The 27,314-nt window shown below is 40.1% G+C and overlaps 1 protein-coding gene across 1 annotated transcript; it reads left to right on the top strand.

Moving 5' to 3' along the window:
• Nucleotides 1-89: 89 nt before the first annotated feature.
• Nucleotides 90-23,355, top strand: LOC117307274. The gene is made up of 18 exons (XM_033791987.1): nucleotides 90-251; nucleotides 923-1,067; nucleotides 1,706-1,847; nucleotides 2,184-3,084; nucleotides 5,241-5,356; nucleotides 5,786-5,964; nucleotides 6,330-6,512; nucleotides 7,392-7,506; nucleotides 8,230-10,137; nucleotides 12,365-12,473; nucleotides 13,006-13,130; nucleotides 14,175-14,408; nucleotides 14,990-15,082; nucleotides 18,401-18,629; nucleotides 19,324-19,477; nucleotides 20,319-20,491; nucleotides 21,898-21,954; nucleotides 22,510-23,355. The coding sequence occupies exons 2-18, from the start codon at nucleotides 948-950 to the stop codon at nucleotides 22,760-22,762; spliced, it is 5,091 nt and encodes a 1,696-aa protein (XP_033647878.1). The 5' UTR covers nucleotides 90-251; nucleotides 923-947; the 3' UTR covers nucleotides 22,763-23,355.
• The last annotated feature ends 3,959 nt before the right edge of the window (nucleotides 23,356-27,314 follow it).

Consider the following 27,314-nt stretch of genomic DNA (forward strand, 5'->3'; position numbering starts at 1 on the left):
CGGCTTGTCGAATATCCGGCAAGTCTGGGTATCGCACATAATACAACAGCACATGTTTTTTTATTATTAAAAAAAAACACAGGCGACTTTCGAAAGTTTCGTGACAAGCGCGCTCCAGGTCAGTTTTCTTCTGTCCGAACGTCGTTCATGCATTTCAACAAGTGGTTGCCTTTGCAGACGTCTCTGTCCTTACTCTATGATTGAATGCAGTGTAAGGTTGTTTGATGACATCGACTTGTCATATGTTTGAGGTTGGCTTATTATTTTAAAAGAAGATTTTTAGACTTTTATATATTTCTGTTGTGGAGGAAGGAAAAAAAAAACTCTTCTAAATTTCCTAAAATTACATTATTTTATTATGGGAATGTAATTGTAATGTAATGGGGATGGGTGGGCTGGTGGGGGTTGGCAAAAGTTTCCGTATCATGCCACCACTTTTTCATTGGATTATATCTAATTTACCTCACTCAATGAGATATCCCTTTTCCCCAAAAAAACAGTGAAAAAGTGGTGGCGTGATACGGAAAATTATCAGGGGGGGAGGGGGAGGTGGTGAAGGGGAGGGGGAGGCTGTGTCATCTCAGCATATACATGCTGCTACCGGTGTTCATGGTCATTGCTATTTCATTTGATTTGCAAGTTAATTTTAAACGTATTGTTGTTGTCGACATAATCTGCGGGGGGAAATCATACATGTAGATCAAAGGACAAGCCTGGAGTGACACGGAGCCATGGACCTCTGTTGCCCCTGGTCTTGGCCTTGATACCCCTTCAAAAGTTCCCCATGCAATTTAAGATTTTCAAATGGATTTTCCAAGTGCCCTTTGCAAAGTAAGTTAAACAAAATGACCCTGCTCTCTCAAAAGATTAAATTTCCAGGCCTGAAATTTACCATTTTTTAAAAACACTTCTCTGCCCATAGACTTTACAACGTCTTAAAACACAAGATGGCGTCCACCAGGAAGAAGATGATGCAGAAGAGCAAACAGTTTCTTGAGGAGAAGATTCAAAGGATTGAGGCTGATCAGCAGTGGTTAGCTCAAGCCATCATGGACATCTCACAACCTGTAATCATTATTCCATTTTAGACCCAGTAACTGGGGCGCTGTACTCCTTTTTTCGAAATTGTGTCATTATCGGTCGTGCTAGTACGACCGATAATGACAAAATTTTGAAAAAAGGAGTCCAGCGTCCCAGGTGCTGGGTCTATTTTGAGTATTTAGAATTTGAGTATTCAGAATTGTCCAAAGTCTGGTTCATACTTAATGCGAATGCGATTGCGAATTTGACGTCACATTTCTCCTTTCGCAGCGATATTCGCAAGTGACTTGGGCACAGCTCAATTGCTGCGAACTATACGTTGCACAGTTGTGACGTCAACTTTTGCTTTGCATTCACCTTCGCAGGAAGTATATTCAAATTAAGACTATTATAGACATTTCCAATGTTGATACAAAAAATGAACTGGTTCGCATGGATGGCCGAATGTTAGCAAAACATTCAATTGTGTTGTGACCACATTCAAATGTTCTACACATTTTCAATTTAACGAAATTCCTTCCATGATTGGTTGCTTTGTTTCCAACAAATTCAACACTATAAACAGGTGGGCGAAGCCTAAGCTCAAGATATGGTTTCAAAAAGGGCTATGATTTGAAGCAGTCAAATTTAGAGTTTATTTCTCTCTTATTGCCTTCTGATTCAGGCCATAACCGAAGCCAAGAAGCTCCTTGGTGAATTGGACCAGAAGAGATTCTTCAAAAAGTACCAGGAGGTAACGTCTACCCTGGAGACCAGTTCCAGTACACTGGTCCTACTGGTAGCTTCGTTTCCATCCAAAGAAAATGGTAAGAGTGGTGGGCTCTGAATCCAATTAAGTCCACCAAGGGAGAGCGTTTTAACTAAATTATTCATGATTAGATATGGGGCCATCATTGCTGAAGTGCAATCTGGGGGAAATCTGTGCTGGGAAGCACAGTGTGTTTTGTTCAGAGTGCTGGACGAAAGTTGTTAGTTCTGGGTAGGCATGCCCAGCATCGCCCACCGTGGCTACAACACTGATACTCGTGATAACGGTGGTGTGACCATGGCAGGGTTGTAGGGGAGCCGTGTGCCAGCAAGTTTTTTTATATGTGTTTGTGTTTTGAGAAACCAATTAATTTTGGTTGCCTATTCGTTTGCAGACTCTGATGGTAGCGAGTCCAACTGCAGTGCAGATTCAAACTCGGAGCTCAATGATGCCTCAATCTTCAGCAACGCAAGCTCTGTGACAGCATCCTCACTTGGGTCAATAAAATCCCGCGATGGCACACTGCGAGTAAAAGAGTCTGGCCTCGCTGGAGCAAAGAAGAAAGGACTTCGGGAGTCCCACCCGGAGACCAAAGGGGATGTTGGTCAATCAAAGCCTAGCGTGTCTGGAGCCATGGCTACAAAAGAAGGCTGTAGGACAGTGAGTCCGCTACACGAGTACGAATCGGGGACCGGCAACAGCAGATTGGCAGATGTTGTTAGTAGCAATGAACGGTTCGAGTCTGCCGTTGAACATGACAAAATCAAAGCTCAAAATCTTGACAGTGCATCTTCAGTTGTGAACGTTAATAGAGAGACAAAACCCACTGGTATTAAACATGCACATTTGGAAGGTGGTGTTCTTGAAGGTAACTGTGCAGTGCCAAAGGGAAGACCTGCTGAGCATAGTACCATGCCAGAGAGTGCTCCCTTGAAGAGTGCACAACATCAAGTCTCTGCCACAGCCTCGGAACTATCACCTCACCCAACCTCAAAGGTACTTCCTCCCCCAACCTCGGAGGTATCGCCTCCTCTCGGGAAAGCAACCTCCACATCAGAAGACCCTACAACTCAACCCCAACAATCTCAGCCACCGTTTCAGAATCCGCTGGCGCCAATGCAACCCTGCCCTCTGTCGTATGAAATAGCCACAGGAAAACAAACAGCTGTCATCAGGCCCATGGAGGTCAAATCCAGGGGTCATGTGGAGGTCATAGTAAGTGAGGTCAAGAGACCGGCGCTTCTATGGATCCAGCTGGCAGACTCTCCACTCAGTAGTTTTGTGGCAGACCTCAAGTGAGTATTTTTCTTTTCTCTGTATTAGTAGTAGTGCACTTAACAGGCATGATAGTCTTCCTACTTGAGTCTGCTTTCAATTATTTGCAATTGTTTTAACATATAAGTAGGTCAGCCCGTATACTTGATATAATATTCCTACTTTTTTTCCAAGAACCAAATATCATGTCTGTATCAAGCAACCAAGTTGTTCCAATTGACATTCAATCTGTTTTAACAGGTATGTAGCTGTACCTGGAACTATCAGGGATGAGATTGTTCAGACTTTCGGCTGAATTCAGACCTTTTATGTCGGCCTGGTGAAAAAATTCGGACAATATTTGTTCCCACAAATAAAGAAATCCTGCTCATTGGTCTACTTCTCTAGTGCATTGGATACTGTTTCCAAAAGCTCCTAGAGGTCTATAACCTCAGAGGAATACCAAACGGTAGAAATGGCATCATTTCAACATACCTTTGAATTTGTATCCAAGTTTCAGACTTTTCGACTCTCACCCCTGAACTATGAACTCTAACTGCACCAGCTCGCATATTGAGGGTCACAACGCAATATAATAATGACAGTGTCAATTGTGATGGGATGGCCCACACACGTGTATGCAGTAACATGGGTTAGATTTCATAATTCCATATACAGCTACAGGGCTACTACGATCTTGAAGACGTATCCCTTTAATGTTGAGGGGCCCAAGTTCATGGCACTGCTTAACTCATGGCACTGCTTCCTGCAGAATTCTGCGGTAAACAGAGCAGTGAAATTGGGCCCAGGTCAAGATCCTCTGGGACATCAGCATTCAGACTTATCATGTTATAAAACATAGGCGTTGTCAAGATATTGTAATCTTGGATACGATGAAAAAGATGCGTCATCATCTCACTGACATACTGGTTGGTTATAAGGTTGACTTCAAAAGAGAAGGAAAATGATCCAGATGCACTAAGATTTGGACAGTGAAATTTGTAAGATTAGGCAGGTGAAAGTGGAAGTAGTCCTTGTGAATGGCAGGTGAAAGTGGAAGTAGTCCTTGTGAATGGTTGGAGCACTTGGCACCATTCTGAAGGCATTGGAGAAGCACCTTAGATCAGAGTGGCACAACTGTGAGGATTGATCTTTTACAAAAGGTTGTGCTTTAGGGAACAGTGAGGATCCTAGAAATACCCTTAAAGACACTGGACACTGGACACTGGACACTTGCTGTATCTGAACATATGTGCATCAAATAACAAACCTGTAAAAATTTGAGCTCAATCGGTCATCAAAGTTTGGAGATAATAGTGAAAGAAAAAAACACTCTTGTCACACGGAGTTGTGCGCTTTCAGATGCTTGATTTCGATATCTCAAATTCGATGAAAATTACTTCTTTCTCGTAAATTACGGCACTTTGAAGGGAGCCGTTTCTCTCTTATACTATCAACCTCTCCCCATAACTCGTTACCAAGTAAGAATTTGTGCTAATAATTATTTTGAGTAATTACCAATATACCTTTAAAGGCAGTGGACACTATTAGTAATTACTCAAAATAATTATCATCATAAAACCGTTCTTGATTACGAGTAATGGGGAGAGGTTGATAGTATAAAACAATGTGCGAAACAGCTCCTTCTGAAGTGAGATGGTTTTTGAGAAAGAAGTAATTTTCATCGAATTTGATATCGAGACATCAAGTTTAGAATTTGAGGTCTCGAAATCAAGCATCAGAATGCACTCAACTTCGTGTGACAAGGGTGTTTTTTCTTTCATTATTATCTCGCAACTTCGATACCGATTGAGCTCAAATTTTCACAGATTTGTTATTTTATGCATATACGTTGAGATACACCAAGTGAGAAGACTGGTCTTTGACAATTACCAATAGTGTCCAGTGTCTTTAAGATCTAAGGCAGGAGGACATAGCCTGACTCAAGGAGTTACCAGCACAAAGAACAATGTGATCTCTCTTTTTCCATGCTGTGATATCAGTTCTTAATATGCAGTTCTTTGACAGTGCTTTATTGCACCAAACGGGCATCTGAAGGCGCTCAATACTTTTATGGCAGCTATGCGATGATTGAAATTATTTGTACATGTATGAGTGGCTTTGCACTGACTCAGGAAAGTTTGTGTTCTTAAAGAGGTTTCTATTCATCTTAATATTCTATTTCTTTCCTTTGCAGTAATTTCTACAGTGATGCACAAATTGTGAGCATACCCGTCCCTGCCCCAGAGGTGGGCACCTTCTGCTGTGCACGTTACTCACAAAACAACTGTTGGTATCGGGCTCGCATAGCAGGTCAGTTTACCTCAACTACATTCAATGCAGGGTTTGTGCATCATGCTTTGATTCAAGGAAAATGTTTGGCCAATACAAACAAAAATCGGACAAATATTCATTAGTCCCTATGTTTTTTTAGTTAAGATCAAATTCTAAAATAATTGTTAAATTTAATAGGTCCTCGTTTCAAACTCGGCGTGCTTCGATCAAACTTGCAAAATTTTGATCCAGAATGTACCACAGTTTTGAAAAATCTTTGGGAGAAAAAGAAATTTACAATGACTTGCCTGATCACAACTGAATGTCCAATTTGAAATCTTTGAATAAGAACCAGAAGGTTGCTATGTACAAACCATGGGATGTTTGTAGAATTCCAATTAAGTCATGTTACCAAACATATTTTTTTAATATCTTAATATTATTGCTTTTATCATCAACTACTTGCAGGGGTTACAAAGGAAACGCCAAGCAGTACACAGAATCCTCACGACCCCTCCAGGATCTTAGTGGATGTGATTTACATCGACTACGGCAATCGGGAGAAGCTGAACTTGACGAGGGTGCGGGTCATCCACCCAAAGTTCACCGAGCTGCCGGCCCAGGCCTTTTGCTGCTCACTTGGAAAGGTACAGTGATTTATTGCCAGGTTTCTAAATATTTGCTAAGCGCAGGACAGTCTTGCTGAGCAGAAATGAGTATCTAGGCAAGATTCACTGTTTATTGCTCATGGCTGGCACCCTGCTGTTATTCGAGACCTCAAATTCTAAATGTTAGGTCTCGAAATCATATTCCTGGAAAATTGCTTATTTCTCAAAAACTACGTCACTGGGCGCTGTTTCTCACAATGTTTTATACTATCAATTTCTCCCCATTACTTGTTACCAAGTAAGGTAATAATTTTAATAAACCAATACTAATAATTATTTTGAGTAATAACCAATAGTGTCCACTGCCTTTAACAAAAAAATGTTGCCACTTTGAACTACTGTAGGTGAAGCCACCAGTAACCAGCGGCTGCTGGACCAAAGAGCAGACCTATTTCTTTGCTAGTCTGGTCATTGGGAAGATCTTGGAGGCATCAATCCATGTGGTGGTGGGTCGACGAATGCCCTCGATAGATATGTCAGCGCCGTTCATGATCACAAGAGATGGGGGAGAGGGACAATGTGTTCAGGTAAGCAATGAGAAGTAAGACATTTCTACTGGTTTTCTGACCGATTCTTTTACCTGACGGGCGTCTCAAAATTATTTTTACAACAGGTATGCAAAGCTATTTTTGAATTATGAGATCATTTTTGACAGTAGTACCATGTAACTGTTTATGAGGTAGTTTGGCGCACTCCGCAGCCAACCAAACACTGTGTACTGGGTTACTTCAGATAGTAGATAGTAGATAGTTTTTATTTCAGACCTGTTCATGTTTGTTGTGTTGTCAATTAAAGGAACATGGTGCCTTGGAGCGATCGAGTTGGTCTTTGAAAAGCATTTGTAACCGTTTTTTTAATAAAATGCATATGGTTGGAAAGATGTTTTAAAAGTAGAATACAATGATCCACACAGATATGCCTCGAAATAGCGTGTCGGCCATTTCAAATTTTTGACTCCCATAAATGGCTGACCGTGTTAGTTCGCAAATTTCCAACCATATGCATTTCATTATAAAAACGGTTACAAAATGCTTTTTATAGACCAACTTGTCCGATCCAAGGCAACGTGTCCCTTTAACCTTCGAGAAAGACTCTGCTAGGGTTGAAACATCAGGCCATTAACTATTTTTTGCAGTTTCTATTTTCTACAGTTTTGTGGTTCACAGTTATAGACCGTATTGAAAATGATGTCATCATTCAAATATCTGCCCTACAAGATGGCTGCTGTAAGCGTGTAATGTGTGTGCGTACTTGTGCAGTAGAAATCAAAACGGGAACATTGCGTGCTGCGTGTTCCTTTGATGTACGCGTTAAAAACGCACATACATTTTGACGTACAAGATGTCGACTTTCATAGCAGCAAAGGGGTAATTTAATACGGTCTAGTGTTTTGTTTTTGTGGACAGGTTGATGTTGCTCAGTGCATGGTTGAGAGAGAGATGGCGCAGTATCTGGAAGGATGTGGTCCGCCCATACAACCTCATCCATCACAACAACCCACTCCAGACATATCATCTTCAGGTATAAAACAGTCATACACTAATCTCAAAAAAAAAAACATTGCTCAATTCTCTAGACCTTTATGGATGCACCCTACTAAATAAACTCCCATAGCATACAGTGCAAAGTGCTAAATATTAAAGATGCTATGTCAGATTTTTGGCCCCAAACATAAAAAAATAGATTTTTTTGAGTGAATGGTTTTTTCAAAGAGTATCACCCGCTCTAACGAAAACAACTTTTACCATGACAACAATTTAAAACGTTTCTTATAAAACACATAAGAATTGGTCACGTGATATATTGTCAGGATCCCGACAAGAACTAATTTTGAGCACTTTATTTCACTGCTACTAATAATTGGCGGACTTTTTCGAGCAATGGCTCAAATGAAAGCTTGTAACTTTCTCGACCCCCATCAAAATACCTATTGAATTTTAAATTAACAAAAATTGGGTCAAATCGTCCAAAAATCTGACATAGCATCTTTAATAATAAAATTTAAAAAAATAAATTGTTGAATACTTGGAGGTCTTACAGCGTTTTACAGTAAAGAAAACATTGAGATGCAAAGTTAACATATTTGTTCTTGTGCTCTGTTTAATTGTTTAATCTCTTCCTAAGTAGGATTCGAACCTTTGCTTTCTGTCATTGGTGGTTTATCACAGATAGTCAGAAAAAAATAGTTTCTTAAAAAGTGGCTTTTATCAACACTTTAAACTAGTAATCCTATGAATTTTTCAGGTGGTTCAAGAGACAGACAATTAAAAGAGAATGTTGAGCCGTCTCTCAAAAGTGCAGCAGGTGATGACAGAACCCAAAACTTGACAAGGTCAACAAGTTCTTCATCAAAGGAGGATACTAGAGAAGGATCTGTCACTTCACAACCAAGTAGCGGCCATGAAGCAAGAAGACCTTCAGGAGGAAACCCCTTGCCCAAGGAGCCACAAAACCAAGACCAGGTACCCAATTCCGACAGACAACAGCAAGAGAACCCTCGAGAGGTTGATGAAAGAAACTTGCCGAAAAGGAATTCACAAGCTGAAATCGCTCCGCGATTCACCAAGAAAAAAATGGAGTATCTAGACACTGTCTCTGGACATCACGCAGACTCCCGGAGGGCGCAGGACATCAGGCACAGTGGAACAAGCCAACCAATTAATGCAAGACACCAGAGCCAGTCAGATGATCCAAGACCAAGACAGACTGACGAAGATTCTGTTTACGAGCACGCAGACGGCGATCAATACTTCAAGGAGGCAGACGCCGCACCAGGAAGAACAGAACAGAAGGAGCACATCAGTACGACCAACTCGTCTTCTTCTGAAGGCCAAAATAAATCGCAGTCTACCAACTCCAAGGGTCACCTAAAATGGTCGGGCCGTGGAAGCAGAATCAATCATCCTACAAATACTCCATCTCAACAATTGTCTCGAGGAAGAAAGAAAAATGATGGAGGTCAGCAAGACGACCTATCAGCATCTCCATCAAGAGAAACCATGCGGGAAGGAAGCATTCCAAGTATGGAGTTTAGAAAGTCTTCCACCGTGTCTTTCAGGAACAAATTGGGCAGAGGAAACGGGAGAAAAACAACATCGGGTGGAACTGGAAAGCTGCTAGACACAAGAGATACCCCTTCACCCCAGGCACACCCAGCAGAAGAAGAAGAAGAGTTTGAGAGGATGAGCCCAAACTCCTCAAGCGGAGTCTCAAGCTACAACTCTGGGCAGAGCAACGTGCAGGCAACGGCGACGCCTCAGGCGGGTTCGTTAAATGAGGAAGTACCTTCTATCAGGTCCCAAGAGCCCAGACGAAGAGCTTCTGGCGGTAGCAACTACCAAGATGAGAATTCTAAACAGGGTGCTGTATCTAAACAGCCTGAACAATCCACAACATACACAACCAGTCAGGACAGAAGACAAGGAAAAGTTACAGGGAGTAAGAAAGCTGAAGCCGAAGACCTGAAATCTTTGAGTTCTGCCTCAAAGAATCTTTCATCAAGCTCTGGGTCTTTCTTCTCAGCTGTCGGAGGTTTAGACACATTCGAGAATACATCTAAGACTTCCCCCAGTGGACCACCAGCTCAGAAGGGTAAACCCAAGGACAGCAACCATCTGCAGCTTTGTGTAAGATCCAGCCTTCAAACGAAGGATGGCTGTGTCCGTATGGCCATGTCCCACATTGTCAGTCCACAGGAGTTCTACGCACACCTCATCACCAAGGATGTTGAGAAGTTGGACTACTTGGACAAAGACCTCAATGACTTCTACAACAGCGAGAAGAATGTTGCCAGCCTGACGGAAAACCTTGTCCTAGAGGAGGGCTGCCTGTGTGCTGCAAAGTACACAGTTGATGGGACGTGGTACCGTGCCAGGATTCTGGATATAAAAGATGATATTGAGGATGCCAAACGCTCAGATGAGGGTGGGGCTCCATCTACATCCGAAAAAGCGATACCCCACAAGAAGGTCCAACTGTTTTATGTAGACTATGGGAATAGGGAGTGGATGGCGGCGGATGCTATCAAGCCACTGCAGTCGTCGTTCTATGACCTGCCAGCTCAAGTGATCAAGTGTTGTCTCGCTCACATCTACCCGCCAGATAGTCCAGGGGAGTGGGAAGGAAGTGGCACGTCGATAGTAAGTTCCAAGGGTAAGTATGTTTCAAGAAATGTCCAATAGTTTATTATTTTCTTCAAAATGTTACCTGGGCAGTAGTTCCACTTATCTTTTAAGCATGTAGACAACGCTCAAACCACAAAACACAAATTAATACTATACTCATTACTGTTAACATTTTCATCAAGTTTGAGCACCTAATAGTTTGTAGTTACACTTGATTTGCTGTTTTGTATTTCCTTGAAGTTACACACACTGTACATATCTTGATACGCCACTTTACCAATTATATACATGTACAAAGCTCTGCAGCCCAGTTCAGGCATGCTGCGACATTTGTATTTTCACAAAGTGATCTATCTGGAAGCGTAGTATTTTCAAAAAGTGACCTGTCAGGATAGGTCTCAATATGCATTGGTTTCTACACAGTGCCCAAATTTTGACAGATTTGTTATTTCATGTATGGTTGATCACACAAAACATGAGCATTGTCTGCCACCACTTAGTTGTCTCTACCAATCCTGTGTAACACGTTAAAGGAACATTACAGAATTGGTTTTTGCTAACAAATCAGTTTCTGGCAGTGTAAGCACTTTATGTAATCCACCAAATCCATAAACTGACAAACCTGTAGAAGTTTGAAATCGATTGGCAATCTGGGTCACGAGAGAATAGTGAAAAACCGATTACAAATTTTGCATTGCATCGATGCCAAAATAAAAATTAATAAAATGCTCACTGAGCGATAAACTCCAAACGCGAAGTTAGATTATTTATTTCTCATTAAATATGACAGAAATATTTCAAGGGATGTTTTCAACTACCATAATCATTAGACCGTGTAAGTTTTATGTAAATCTGTGATCTTCACGATTTTTGTTTCTTACAAATTTTGTAACGTTCCTTTTAATAATATCTTGAATAATTTGTATTATATGTTAAATTTGCACCGAGGATAAGGCAGACATGCCAACTAGTACGTTTTTCCTGTTTTTCCCGTATTACAGGTTTTTGTAAAAAATACGGGTGTACGGGTTTTGCAAAAAAAATACGGTTTGAGCATCGCCACCGCAAAAAATACAATTTTATCCCAGTTGGCCGTCGTGCCCTTTTTTAACTCAAGTTCAATATTTTTTTATTGACACAAATAAGTTTTCGGCCGACTACTTACGGCCGATAATGATTATCCAGTGAACTCTATTATTCCACGGGGGTATTCCTTATTCAACTTTCACCACACATCGAGCGCGAGCACACATAGATTCCCTCGCATCCATCATTGCACGCACGCTAGTAGCACAAAACCTGCATTGCTTACTACACGCCAGTTTATCTGACGTCCTGATTTCACAGGGAACCCGTCTAACACAATTCATTGAACAGCAAAGGGCGCTGTTGTCAAATGCCCTTATATGGTATCGGTCGTTTTGTGAATGGACGAGTCGAGTTTGAAAAAGAATTTTTTGCCAAAATAAAGACACAAAAGATATAGAGCGCCTGAAGCGAGATTTTTATTAGATAAATTTAAGAACTATGCCCCGAAATACAACAAACGAAACTTTTTGGGATGATTTGTTTTTTTTGTCTTCTTCATTGAAATTAAATTGGTTTTGTTTTGTACTTGTCTTCTTTTGACAAAGAAAATGATATTTAATTAATTGACAAGGGTTTCTATATGAAATAGGATATGATTAATCAATGTCTTTAAGATATGATTTATCAATATCTTTTTTTTCATACAAAACCTGTTCCATTGGGATAACCACCCGTAGGAAACCTCTGCCCAATTTTTTACATTTTTTTTCTTCAAGTTTTAACTAACTGGTTTAATTAGGCTGTTTGATAACTTAATGGCCTTCACACCTTCTCTATTTTGCCTGTCTCGGGGCTTAAAACTACGTTTACGCATGTTTAAAAAAAAATACAGGTTTTTGATGCAAAATACAGGTTTTGGGGTTTCAGAATACAGTTTTGTGATCCCAGAGGTTGGCATGTCCGATAAGGAATATTCATTTTGATTTTCATCACATACACCGATATGTGTTAGCACTTTAAACTCAGTACTTTCCCCAGCTCTGTTAAAAAAAATTACAGGCATATTACTTGTGTAATACGCCCTGGGTAATATGCCTGTGATTTTTTTACACAGAACTCGTGAAAAGTTCCGAGTATAGAGTGCTAACAAACACATCGGTGTATATGGGTAAATTCAAAAATCGAGTTTTCTTGAATAATGTTTCCCTCAACTTTTTGCTTCCCAGATCACCTGAGAGGAGGATGGAGTGAGGAGGCGGTGGTTGAGTTTGCCAAGATGACCGGCTACGAGAAGCTGCTTCTTGGCAGACTCCTAAAAGAGTGCGATGAACAAAGGTAAAGGGGAACAGGTTGGCTCAGTGAATTCTTTCCCTGACTTTCACCTCTGTGGGACCCGGTTCAAGTCCCACCTCAGACCAGAGGCTTGCATATGTGGAGTAGGTTTTCACTCCCTACCTGATTGCATGGGTTTTACCCCTTTGGGGTTTCTCTCCAAAAATGTACATTTCTTCTTGTTTCCTATTCATCCTGTTTTGGCGCTTATTGGGCCGTTGGATGTGTAATCAAATAAAGAAAGAAATGTAACAAAAGCACATTTTCTAAGCTTATTTTGTGTTTTAAAGTACTTCCATTATTCTTTGAGTCAGTCTGTAAACTTTGTATATTATATGGAATTTAGATTTTAGGTACAAACAAATTTCACAATTTACAAGGCAAAGTCCCGGTCGATAGCTCTGAGTGCCGGCAGAACCAACCACCCCGATAGCCCTGGTGAAAACACTGATTTACACACTCACATATTAGCCACGCACTTTTCCTGAACAAAACTGATCTGTTTCCTCTCGCCTCTGGTTTTTTCTCTCCTCAGTGATGAGCCTCTGCAGGTCTTACTGTTGGATCCATCCAGCCCATGGGAAATATGCATTAACCAACAACTGGTGAACAGTGGTCTGGCTGCCTCATCAAGATTAAAGGCTGTTGCAGTGCAGCAAGGTAGGAGAAGAACTGCCTTCGATTTCACCAATTACTTGGGATTAATCTTTGGACGAGTCCCAGCCTTGCACTGTAACATGTAAACCTTAAGATTAATCCTAAGTTAGGACTAGTTACTCGTCCTAACTCGAGATAGGATTCATCCTAGCGTTTCGTGAAATTGGCCGATGGATAGACCAGGGAATAAGGGCCTAGTATAGGTAGACCTAGGAAGACCAATACACAAAGGTCTTGGGAGATCTAAGGGCCCAGTGTATAAAGACATAGGGAAGCAAAGGTATAAAGGTCTTGGGAGATCTAAGGGCCCAGTGTATAAAGACATAGGGAAGCAAAGATATGAAGGTCTTGGGAGATCTAAGGGCCCAGTGTATAAAGACATAGGGAAGCAAAGGTATAAAGGTCTTGGGAGATCTAAGGGCCCAGTGTATAAAGACATAGGGAAGCAAAGGTATAAAGGTCTTGGGATCACCTAGGAACAATAAGAAATAAATGTTTTGAAGACCTTGGAAGATCACACCCAAGTTAACAAACCAATTTGGGAAGCAGCAGCCAGTGGATAACCTCAAGGGGATGCAACTTTTTTTTAATTTCAAATATACTGGAAGGGAAACTGACTGGGTACATTTGTATATTATTCAGGGTTGAACAAAGACAAAATTTACCAGAGTGGGATTTTAACCAACGACATCCAGATTAATGTGCTGGCCCTCTACAGACCGACATATCTAGCCCTTTTGTCAATATCTTTGTTCGGGGGTGCCAGCCAGTCAGAAGCCATACAACTGTTAGCTGCTATGTAGGAGTCACACCAAAGTTTACTGTACAATCTTGGAAGCAGAAGCCAGGGGGGTCACCTTTAGGGGATGCAGGGGTTGTTGGTTCAAATCCCGCTCTAGTAAAAAACGATCTTGGTAAACCTCAATTTACCCTGTCAGTTTCCCTTGTGGTTTATAACTTGATAATTTGATGATTTTTGTCGCTAAAAGCGCCCAAACGCGACCTTTTAACCTTGATTAATTTCGTTCTCCTCTCTCGCCATGACAGACTCGTTAGAGCCCACAGAGGTGACCAGTCAGCAGCTGCTGAAAGCTTCAGAAGGCTGGAATATAAAGACGGGCCATGAGGGCTACGAAACCGTCGAGGAAGGAGCGTTGGCCGAGGCCAAAGGACAAATTGTACCCAGAGAAAAGTGGGATCCCATGACGTCCGATTACACGTCCGATCGGAACAGCTACAACATCGATGTAGATGATCCGGGCGTTGCAACTGTAGGATACAGTGAGTGGTGTAACTCTGCATAAGTACTTTAGTAGAGTCTCTTGAAAAAAATGTTGTTCTATCATTTTTATTTGCCATATTTTGTTTCGGTTTTGTGTGTGTTTGAGACCATTTATAAGTGTGCAAATGTCACTTTTCAACTCTGTATTTCTGAGTGATGCTCACTTACTACTTTTGTTTTTTTGAAGTGTCACATAAGTGTAACCTAAATTGAGATACAGTTAAGGAAAGTATTTAAAAGAAAGCAAGGTTACTGCTGTGAAATTGTTTTTCATTAGTAACAGGGTGTACAAATGATCTATATCAATGCATAGGGCAATAGACAAACAGAACTGCATTTTCTCACAAGTGCACAGCCTCAATCATAGGTGCTTTTCTGGTTAAAAAAAAAACCAGAATGAGCTACATAAATATTGGGTAACTCTTTGCAGATCTTGTATCAGACAATTTCAGGCTTGATTGTTATTCTTCACAAAAGATACCAACTGAACCCCATATAAACTTTCTGAATACAAAAATGACAATTAATTTCATTTTCTTCAATAGAATTGTGTTGAAATTGTTTTTTTTTGTTCACACAGAAGCTCAATCCACCAAGTCAATCTGCAAATTCTTCTCCTCGGGACGGTTGTGTTACCGTGGCAACCAGTGTCCACACGAGCATGTCAGGCAAGGTGAGTTTGGGGAACCAAAAAATGTTTGATGTGTTGCTAAAATTACTTCACCTTGCATACTTGTTATCACCCTGTACTGTATCTGTCTGTTGGTGTGACCTTCCAAGGTTGGGTCATAGATTGGTGTCACTATTCAAATAAAATGTATGGTAATAAAAAACCTACTTGGTTAAAAAAAACTGCAGCTGTTGATAGTATAAACTATTTTGAGGAAGAAATATGGTTTTTATAAATTTTTCACCAAAAGCATTTGAGTCCAAGAAATGATTCATGTGATTCGCTTCTGAAATTTCTGAGGGTTGACTGAAAAATCAAATTTCTGTTGGGCTTGTTCCTTGTTCGTGAATGTGGTGCCGCCAGAGATTTGGTCGGTAGTCTGCTCTCACCTCAATAAAAGTTGATGGATTTGACCTTCTTGTTGAAAAAAAACCTTAAACAGTATCGCAAACACTCGATATGTGAACATCAGGCTTGAAATGAGGTGCATGCTGGTCTAGCTATAGCGATCAACTTTGATCACTAGCTAGACCAGCATGCACCTTAATCAACAGTTAGCGCAATGGGGGATTGCGCTTGCACAATGGGTTTTTGCGATAAAGTCTTTGACAGTCGTTGCTTTTGACTGAACAAGTAGACGCTGTATTCAGGAGATATTTTCATTGGGTTTTTTAAAAGTTTTTTTTTATACAAGTCGCCTGACACACAAGGCCTGAAGGCCACTTCATGGTGTGGGCTACAATTATTTTTTCCAGAGGCCATTGCCACCTACTCCTAGGGCTGAAAAAGGGTTAACCCCTTTACAGTCCGAATGGATGTAGGCTTGGGTGACTTTATTGTATCTTTCTTGATAGTTTTGTCTATTAATCAGCACTACAAAAAACAATCTATGGCCCCACCTTGAAATGGTTGTTTAAAACACCTGCACCTGTATTTCACTTTTCAAATAAGGTACCCGAAGGTTAACAAAAAAAGGGTCTTTTGAAGACTGGGCTTTTTGTGAGAACGTACTCTTCTGAAAACCAATGTTGTATCGTGCCATTAAAAAAGTGCCATTAAAAACTTACTTAACAAGAAATGTTCTTGAAACAAAGGTTTGCGGTGATGCAATGTGAGAAAATCTCTTGGAGCTTTGGCAGTTCTGAAGAGTACCAGTGTTTTTACACCACTGGTTATTTTGAACAATGCCTTGCTCTTTTCTTATTTTTCCCCCCTTTTTATACCGCTTTGATAGCTTTGTGAAACCTTTCTTTTAAAAACAATTTCTACCTGAAGGATTACAATTCGTTGGGAACAAAAAAAAGTTGTAATGAAAGCTGACTCAGATGAACACTTTGATACCTTTGATTGGACATAACGCGTGCACTGTCTGTCTGTTTGCCAATGCCCATTCTTCCCTCCCATGTTTTAGTGGAGAAACGCCACTCGCCAGCGAAGCATACAGTCCAAGAAGTGTTTACTTCTAATAAATCCCTCAGGTAAATTGTCACAGCAACAATGGTTCATTTTGGAGATGAAGAGATGTTCTGACCAGCCCCTGCTGCCTCCATGCTTACTGCCCCCCTCCCTCCATGCTTACTGCCATCCCTCCATGCTTACTGCCCCCATCCATGCTTACTGCCCCCGGCCCCCTCCAAGCTTACTGCCCCCCTCCCTCCATGCTTACTGCCATCCCTCCATGCTTACTGCCCCCATCCATGCTTACTGCCCCCCTCCAAGCATACAGCCCCCTCCCTCCATTTTTACTGCCCCCCTCCCTCTATGCTTACTGCCCCCATCCATGCTTACTGCCCCTCTCCAAGCTAACCGCCCCCATGCTTACTACTCCCCCCTCCCCCAACCCTTATCCTCTTTGCAGACTTAAGTCTAGCGGGGATTGCAACTAACCAACAGATCTTCAAAAATCATAAATACATGTATTTGCCTCGGCATGATGTGTTATTTATATGAACTTAATGCCATGCATGTTATGATTTACATACATACATCCCTTTCAGAAAGTACTATAATTCGTTGTGTTTAATTGTTAACAGGTATTTAGATGGATATGACCCAACATCTACTTTGGTTATGTTTTCAGTTCACACAATTAAAATGTTACTATTGTTTCATTTTATAATTTTCAGTTGTCAGCACTCTTACAGTCATCTGCACCAGCGTAATACTCATTACTTATTTCAATTGATGTTCAACTCATTTGCATGCCAGCTCATCCCACCTCCAGTTCCAACATCAATTTCAATCCCAACCTTCAACTTATATCCCTCAACCTCCATCCCTAAACCTCCGACCGTCAACGTCCAACCCTCAATCTCCAACCATTTACAACCATAAAGTTATCACTGTTCCTCACAGCATCCTCCACCAGGGCCGAATTTCATAGAGCTGCTAAGCACAAAAGATTTGCTTAGCATGAAAATGTTGCCTTGATAAAAACAGGATTACCAAACAAATTTTCATATGGTTTTCAGGATAAGCAAACAATGGCTGAACACCAGTAATAAGCGGTATGCAAGAAATGGAAATTTGGTTGGTAATCCTGGGTTTTTTTTTTTTCAAGGAAGAAATTTCATGCTAAGCAAATTCGTGCTTAGCAGCTCTATGAAATTGGGCCCAGGTCACCCATTAACCCTTTAGGGACCATAGTGACCATAGTGACCACAAACAGCTTGTACTAACTGTGTCAAATCTGCCTCAAACAGCCAGCAAGATTTGACCCAGTTCCTTTCAACTGAAAAGGGTCATCAAAATAAAGGTCAAAGCGTGAATTGACTATTTCCAGTGTTTTTCATATTTATATATAGTATCTTCATTTCTAAAACAAACCAAAATGTCTGTTTCGTATTGTTATTCCAGACATTAGTACATGTACACACATGTACCTGGACAAATGAAAGCAACAAAAACTCACCAATAATATTAGCCATTTGCGGGTGTTTGGTGCTGATTATGAAAGGTCTTTAAAGACTTAATCCCCCCCAAACTGATCCATCTTTTGACTTTCTGCATTAATTTTCTTTTGGGTTTGCTCCTATGGTACAGCAATGGGTTTTGGGGAGAGAGCGTTTTTCTAAAGCCTGAAGTTCTTTGGCTGGTAGCCTAGTTTTGCTAAACTGACTTGTTCCGCTAAGCAACTTTAACAACCCTAGTCAGAAGTTACATCATCTTGTATGGCGTAAAGGTCGAGTGGTTTAGGGCATCGAATTGAAAATCTCGTTTTGGCACTAATGTAAGGTGCATTGATATGTTATTGTGAAATGGGCTATAAGAACTAGTTATTATTATTATCGTTTTTTTCTTCCATTCCCTGATCATCCTAAGGCGAGATACCAGGAGAGTCAGTGGGTGTCTTCTACTCAAACAACCCGATCAGGCCGCCTCAAGCGGGCAACTGGGTGGCTCTTCAGGTCACGGCTCTCCAAAGTGCATTTCATTTCTGGGCACAGTTACCGTACTCGGCGAGACCACTGGACAGTCTGAAGCAGACGGGGGCGCCGTCCGACGACGACTACGAAGTCGAAACTTTAGAAATGCTAGAAGTGGCACTAAAGTGAGTTTTTATGTAAAGATTCAATTGAAATTAGTCTTGCTTGGAGTATCCCTAAATTTGTTTTTGGGGTTTTGAATTTTGACACTGTGAAAGAAGGTCCATTTAAGACACTAGGTAATTACTCCAACAAGTATCAGCATAAAACCTCACTTGGTAACTATTAATGAGAGGTTGATGGTATCAAAACACTGAGAAGTGACATAGTTTTTCGAGAAAGAAATAATTTTCCACGTATTTGATTTCGAGACCTAAAGTTTAGAATTTGAGGTCTCGAAATCACGCATCTAAAACCACACAACTTCATGTGACAAGGGTGTTTTCGCAACTCCGACAACTATTCAAGCTCAAATTTTCACAGGTTTGTTATTTTATGCGTATGTTGATATACACCAAGTGAGAAGACTGGTCTTTGACAATTACCAATAGTGTCCACTGCCTTTAACTAAAAAAGAAGTGCTTGTGATTAGAGGACACGCATTGCCTTTTTCGCATCCCTGTGGAGACATCTTTGTTCTTTCCATTGTCCACTGTACTGTAGATCTTCCCATAGACTTTGTACATAAAATTCCTTGTGGAGCACCCAGGTCTTTAGAATTTCCCTATGGAGTCCTTGTATTTTATTAAACATTCTTTAATATCCTAGTGGGGATAATGGAGTCAATCGTCTTGATTTAAATTTAATTGATGTTTTCAGTCAAGCCTACAACTCCTCGAAGCGCCACCAAAACCAACACGCAAACCAAATCCTGAGAGCCCAAGGGGAGATGGTCTGCTGCCAGTCCCCGCAAGATCAACGGTTCTACCGGGCAAGGGTCAGAGAAGTTGACACCCAACAAGACTCGATGCAGGTAAAATAAGCCTTGTAATTTTCTTCTTTTTACCCAGTCAGTTTCCTTATGGGTTATTACTTGATAGTAACTCAACTCAACAAGACTCGATGCAGGTAAAATAAGCCTTGTCTTTTTTTTTTCGTCTTTTTTTTACCCAGTCGGTTTCCCTATTAGATATTATTTGATATTTGAAACAAAAAGTCATATCCCCTTAAGGTGATTCCCTGGCTGCGGCTTCCCAAGTTGAATCATCAATAAACTCCATTGTAATCCCTTGCTTGAACGGGTTGAATCGCTTCTGACTGTCACCCCCAAACAAAGATACTGACCAAATAATATGGTAATCGTTGCGGTACCCACCGCCAAAACATAGGATTCGAACTGCCTCTAGCTACTGGGCAATCTTGGTAGTCTAGTTGGCAAGACACTGCTCTAGAATTGCAAAGGTCTTGGGTTTGAATCCCACCCGAGTAATATGCCTGTGATATTTTTTCACAGGACTCGGGGAAGTACTGAGTATACAGTGCTAACACATCGGTGTATGGGTAAAAACCAAAATTAATATGGTAATTGACAACATGGGGCTAGATAGTTCAGTTGGTACATTATATCTGAGGTCACAGGTTGAACTCCCGCTGGAGTTCAAATCAAAAGAATATTAAAAGTTTACCCAATCATTCAATTTCTTGATGAAATACAATGGACAGGTTAATATTAAAATCCAAACAAGCTTCCAGACAATGAGTGAAACTTCGTATTTCAACAGTTCTCTTTTTTATTCATATGTCTGGCACCTTGTCTTCTACATGCAGGTTCTCTTTTTTATTCATATGTCTGGCATCTTGTCTTCTACATGCAGGTTTTCTATGTAGACTACGGCGACACCGAGTGGGTACCCTCCTCAAACATTCGCGACATGCAGCCACAGTTTCTGCATTTACCTCTTCAGGCAGTGGAGTGTTATCTGGTTGGTGCGAGGCCTGTTGAGTTTAATGTTGATGAGGCCGGTACTGGACATGATGAGGAGGCAAGGTGGGGAAATAGAAGTCTGCAAACAGATTTAATGTCAAATTGTTAGCTGGCTAGCACCACTAGTACCTAATTTGTTTTTACCGATACAAAAACTCTTCAGAAACTGTAATATTTCTGGGTTAAATAATAGATGTTAAATTTGCATCTGGGATAAAGAATATTAATTTTTGTTTTTGGACTCTGGAAAATACTGAGTATACAGTGCTAACACACATCGGTGTATGGGTAATAACCAAAATTCATATTTCTGGGTTAAACAGAGAAAAACAAACAACGTTCGCTCTAGTAAATATTTTTTTATTCATCCCCAAATTATATAAATTTTACCCAGTAAGTTTCCAGAGCTGATTACTCTCCCGATTCTGCAGAAAATTCCCTGAAAAAAAAACCCCAATCTATCCATGTTCTCATGAACAAACTTGACAATATCCCTAATTATTCAGGCATGCAACTGCCCGTTGAAAAAAAAAAGAGGAAAATCTTCAAAGGCACAACGCAAGTGCAGAGCGAGGCAGCCTAAACGCCACGGGACATGAGACCCACTATGGTACCCTAGAAAATGTTGAGATTTATTATGCTCGAAGGTGCATTGTTAGCATGTACTAGGCTTATTTTACATTATTGTAGTTGTACATTGTTGTTGCAAGGCATATATAAGGCTTTAAAAAAACAAAAACAAAAAAAGTCAATTTTTTTTAGCGGAATTCCGCGAAAACGCGGAAGAGTTGCATGCCTGATTATTGAAACTTTGTCCCTGTTAGGTTGAATATGTTTCTAAATATCTCCCTGGTTAAATGTACAAAATCCCCCTGTGGGCAGCTCTGCAGTTTCCCTCATGATAATTGACCTCGTTGATATGATGAAAGATTATATTGATGCATCGTAACCATCCCCTGGAAATCGTGCTCGCAGATGTCGCCCAATGCATTATTAAGCTTTGAACAGTTTAATGTGGAAAATATATTACAAATATTAAAAAAATCTCATTTGTATCCTTTTGCGCAAAATGGTAGTTGAAAACATCACTCTACTTGTAATTCGTTTTTCACAAAAATAGTGTATTGGCTAATTTCAAACGGTAGTAACTCAGCAACGCGATACACCCCCAAAGCTAAGACATATACCAAATTACTGCTGCTGGTGTGTTCCTTCCAGCCATGCATATAACTCAGTTCTTGAAATAGTCAACATCTGACTCATTTTCACGTAGCGGGTCACATTTGGTTGCCAACATTTCCAAAACAACTCGATCACCTTGAAATTGTTGGCAAACATTGGTTGTTGACAAACACTGGCAATGTTTTGGGGGCAAGTGGAACACACCCTAGAAGGTTGATTGATTGATTCTTTAAACCGTCATGTTGTATTTTTCTCGGATTACAACCCTCTCTATGTTTTGCTTTCAGAAAAATGTTTGAGGAGATGGTATCCAAGAAGACGCTAGTCGCGCACATCGCTAATGCGTAAGTTAATTCCCTCTTTCAACTTTCCTGGAGTGAACATGTAGTGTTCATATACTCTTGGGTGAAGTGAAGCACTTAAAGTTGTGTCCACCGGTTTCCACCAAGAGAAATTTGTGTAGAAGAACTTTTTCAGGCATGGAGTTTCATCTTTGAGAGGGCGAGGCCTCTTTTTCACCATTTGAAAAAATCTCTTTATTAGAGTAATAGAGATTTTCACATGGTGTTACCTCACCTAATTATACCTCTACCATGCAAAGTTTCAAACCCTACATTTTAATTTTTGAAAGGGCACTTCCATTGTATTTTTTTTTAAAAGTCTATGGCAAACGTGTGAATGGGCACCAAGGCCTAGGATAGGGCAACAGAGGCTCAGCCCTTCATGTGTTTCCAGGCTCGTTTTATCTCTGAACAAATGTGGACAGACAATGCTGTTTCAAAAGAGAAAAAAAAAACATTTTCAAAATTGTTTTCACATACACCACAGACAGTGCACAAAATTGTAACCTCGGTCCATTTAAAAAAAAAAAACATTTTATGTCTTCATAAAATTCACAGTTACCCAATTCTTGAGGTGGAGCTGTACGACACAAACGGGAAATCAGACATCAACATCGGCATGGCGCTGATCGAGAATGGACTCGCAACACGAGAGGATTGGGAAGACATCCAGGACGACACCCAGGAGACCTCATCGTCTGAGGGCGGGAGAGGATCGAGATCTAACCGTGGGGGAAGCAACCAGGCAGCAGGGGGTAGCCGATCAGAGACAAGCTCAGGGGTGGTGGAAGTCAAATACACTCCAGTGTAGTCGAGAAAGAGCACATTTTTTCCCCACTTTTTATTACCTTGACCAGTTTCCTGAAAGAAGGTTTGAGTTTTAATCTTGATATCTCATGTTGTGCTTTGCCAGTGACACCTTTATTAGGTGTGGTGTGCGGTAGTACAATGTGTAAATCTCTTTTGAGCAGTGTTGGTTCTTGAAAGAACCTATGGTTTGACAACTCAATATTTCGGTTACGTTCTCCTGAAGACGATCAGAGCATACTGATCAAAACATTGAGTTGTCAAACCACCGGATCTTTTCAGAACCAACACTGCTCAAAAGAGATTTACACACGGTGCTACCGTAAACCTCTACCCAGCTACATTGTACATGTATACGCTCCCTATGCAATCTTTCCAATCCTACCAGGTGCCACCTTTGATGTGCCTTCCCTTAAAGCATGTGGACAGTATTGGTAAATGTCAAAGGCCAGTATATGTTCTTTGATCCAGCATTTAGGTGAAAAAAAACATATTCTAAATATCTCCTGGACTGTTGGACAAAATCTCCCCGATTACAAGATGCAAATGTTGGCGGCTCAACTTATGTCCAAACAAAACCTGGCAAATGTCTTTCAGTCCCCGTCGTCCCCCCCCCCCCTCCTGACAAACAAAACAAAAACTATTATTACTAACAACAAAAATTACTCTTTTGATCTGCCCTTAACCATAGCCATACAAGGGGGCAATACTGTGTTTTGTATAAACCAGGGACCATTTTAAGGTTCCAGTAATCTCAAGGCCATCCTAAAAAGGTTCATTATCAGTTTGAAAGGGTTTTAAGGGAAACACTTTGTGTGGAAAAAGCCCTCAAAATCTTTGCTTCTGTTTATCGGATACTCTGATAAAAACCATACTGTGGCTTTCTTTATCCCAACATAAACAAAGACCAAGTATTCCGACCTCCTAGACTCACTCAACTTAGGGTTGTGCAAAATTCAGTTGGCTGCTGATAATAATGTTTAGAAGACAGTGGTGGATATAAAAAAAACATATTAATATGTGTAGTTTGTTGGTTCAAATAAGTAAAAAAAAAAAAAATGTGTTTGGTGCAAGTTCATTTGGACAGAAGTGGAAACAAAAACCAAAAAGAATTGGGATCAAATTCAGATATTACATTTTTTTTTTCCCCCCACAAGTCTTTCCACAAAATATGCAGTTGAAAGCTTAACATATCTGAGGAATGTGCTCAGTTGAGCCATTATTTTGCCCCCCACCTGATTTTGCTTTTTTTTTTTTTTTTTTTTTTGGCATCATTTTTTTGTCTTCATTGATCATTGGGTGCTTAATAAGGGGGATGTTCTGCCTGGGTGTTTGGGGGTTTCCCCCAAGTTGTTGTGTCCCTGGTGCCCTTCATCGCATTATCACTTCTCAGGATTAATTTGATTAATTTGACTAAACAGTTTACTTGAATAAGTTTTACCAACGTGCCAAGTGTGTGCTAAAAATTTGTTGTTGGAGTTATTTATTTGAAGGGATGGTACAACTACAATGGTTTTTATAACAAGGGGAAGAATTTCAAAAGCTAATCTCCAACTGTAAAAGTCTTCTTTCATAAAAACCAGATTTCAGCTTGCTGATATCTGACTGAGTAGAGCATAAATTTGCCCAAAGGGTGTCAAGAAAGAAATTGAATAAGTTTCTTTGAAGAAAAAAAGGATTCTGCGAGGAATAAATAATTGTGTCGAGAAAAAAAAAAATGGCACTTCCATTGAAAATTGTTGTACCATCCCTTTTTACAGATTTAAAGTATTTTTTATTTAAGTTGTTTTTATTTCATTCATATCTCGCAACTTTGATGACCAATTGAGCTCAAATTTTCACAGGTTTGTTATTTTATGCATATGTTTAGATACACCAAGTGAGAAGACTGGTCTTTGACAATTACCAATAGTGTCCACTGTCTTTAAAACTGTCTTTACTTAAAATCAGATTTAGGAACAAACATCTTCTCCATTTAGCCTTTGAGACAGACTTTGCCAGAGTTGAAATTTAAGGGAACTTATACCTTTGGTTTTTGGAACTGTTAGTTTGTTTGTTTGTTTGTTTGTTTGTTCCTTTGTTTTTATTCTATATAAATGTAAATATATATGATCTTAACCTGTGAAAATTTCATTTCTAAAAGTGGTAAAATGTTTGAGATATCGGAGCGGCATCCCTCATTGGACTACCTAATCTACATTCTTAGATTCAAATTTGAAGTGAAATGATTCTCAAAATGCTTTTTATACAATCAAAAGCTGCTGCACTTCTAGCCAAATAATTTTGTATTGCCATTAATTTTAAAAGTGATTACCAAATATATACCTTCCCTTTATTGCTTTCCTATTAAAATAGACAATCATTCACTTTACAAGTATAGTTAAACTGTTTATATAATGGTTACCAAACCTTTGTTAAGTCTATAGGTGTAAAGGCACTGGACACTATTGGTAATTGTCAAAGACCAGTCTTCTCACTCGGTCTATCTCAACATATGCATAAAACAACGAATCTCTGAGCATTTGGACTCAATTGGTCATCAAAGTTGCGAGAGAATGACAGAAAAAACACCCTTATTTCACGAGTTTGTTTGCTTTCAGATGCCTAATATATAAAAGGCTTCAAGCCTGAAGTCTTTTAATATTTAAGTGAGAAATTACCTCTTTCTCAAAAACTACATTACTTCAGAGGGAGCCATTTCTCGCAAAGTTTTGTACTATCAAAAGCTCTCCATTGCTCGTTTCCATGTAAGTTTTTATGATAAAAATTATTTTGAGAAATTACGAATGTAGTGTCCAGTGCCTTTAAAGCCATTATACACTTTCGGTACAGAAAAAGAAAAAAAATTCACATATTTACAAATAATTTACAGGGTTTACAGAAGGTAATGGTAAAAGACTTCTCTTGAGATATTATTCCATGAAATGCTTTACTTTTTGAGAAAACATTAAAACAATGTCAATTCTCGATAGCGAGAATTACGGATTTATTTTAAACACATGTCATGACACGGCGAAACGTGCGGAAACAAGAGTGGGTTTTCCCGTTATTTTCTCCCGACTCCGATGACCGATTGAGCCTAAATTTTCACAGGTTTGTTATATTATATATAAGTTGTGATACACTAAGTGTGGGACTTGGACAATACTGTTTACTGAAAGTGTATAATGGCTTTAACAAACCTCTTTCATGAGATGTAAAAAGTTGCAATAGCGCCCTCGCTGAGGTCAAGGAAGACCTAGCATTAGATGAGCATTGTGCATGACGCTTTCACATCACGTTTCCTTTGGTTTGTCTCAGTGGTGGCTGCGCATTCAAAGAATCCATTTCTTTGTCAACCTTATGTGTTCATTATTTGTTTAACGTTAAAAACATCAAGGTTTGATTTGTGAAAAAAAGAAAAATTTTCACTTTTATATTTTTATATGTTCATATATTTCTGTGCAGATGGTCAGAAGTTTATTAAATAAAAGTTTCACAAAGCTTGAGAGTTATTTTACTGTACTTTCATGACTGTGTTTTAATTGTTTGATCAATTTATTTTGTCAAAAAAAATTAAAAGCTTTGTTTTCATGTGACACAGTAGGGCATACAGTGTCTACTGTACAAGGTTCATGCACTGGCAATTAAAACTTTCAAGAAAACAACATCGGACAAAAATGTTTCTCAGAATGATGTGCATTTCATCCAAAAAAAGTTGTTTTTTCTTCAGATGATACTACCAATCCTAATTGCCAGAAGAAAAAAAAATGCTTACCAGAATAAAGTTACCAGCCAAAATACTATCTCACATGTACTAGCTGTAGCTGGTAGCATGCTAAATTTTGCTCAGCATGAATTGTATTAAGCTAAGCACCTCTATGAAATTGGGCCCAAGGAATAGTAGACTGTTCAATTATTTTTGAAATGGGTGTGTTCAGCTATCGTAACATCCACATTATGGCTGCTAATAGCAACAGGTGAGTAAAACCAGGCTCCCTTTTTGAGATGATTGATTGATGGGCAGTAAGCAGCATTCAGGCTCCCAGTGTACCATAGTCTTGGTTCAAGACTCTCCTGGATTTGTCACAACAGGGCGCGCTATCACCCCCAACGCGCTATCAACCACGAACCGCTATCACCCGAGAACCGCTATCACAGGAGAGTCTTGGCACATTCGTTAAATCTCCACCCCAAAAAGGGGCGGGCTCTGCGGGAAACCTACGCACGCGCATTATGTTTCCCCCCGATTTTGGGGGGAGATTTAACGAATGTTCCAAGACTCTCCTGTGATAGCGGTTCGTGGTTGATAGCGCGTTGGGGGTGATAGCGCGCTTTCTTGTTACAAATCCAGGAGAGTCCTGAACCAAGACTAAGTGTACCATGGAGGTAGCTGGATGTCTTCCATGCTTGTACTCACCATGTACATGTATGGCAGTGCTGCACCATGGAGCAAACTATGGAGCTATAAGAGGATAGCTCCATGGCTGAACCAGTCCATGGCTGAACCAAGCTTGAACCACCATATAGAGCTAATATGAAAACATTATTACAACTAAATTACAACTTAGAAATTG

Source organism: Asterias rubens, chromosome 2 (genome assembly GCF_902459465.1).
Source record: "Asterias rubens chromosome 2, eAstRub1.3, whole genome shotgun sequence".
Taxonomy (NCBI): Eukaryota; Metazoa; Echinodermata; class Asteroidea; order Forcipulatida; family Asteriidae; genus Asterias; species Asterias rubens.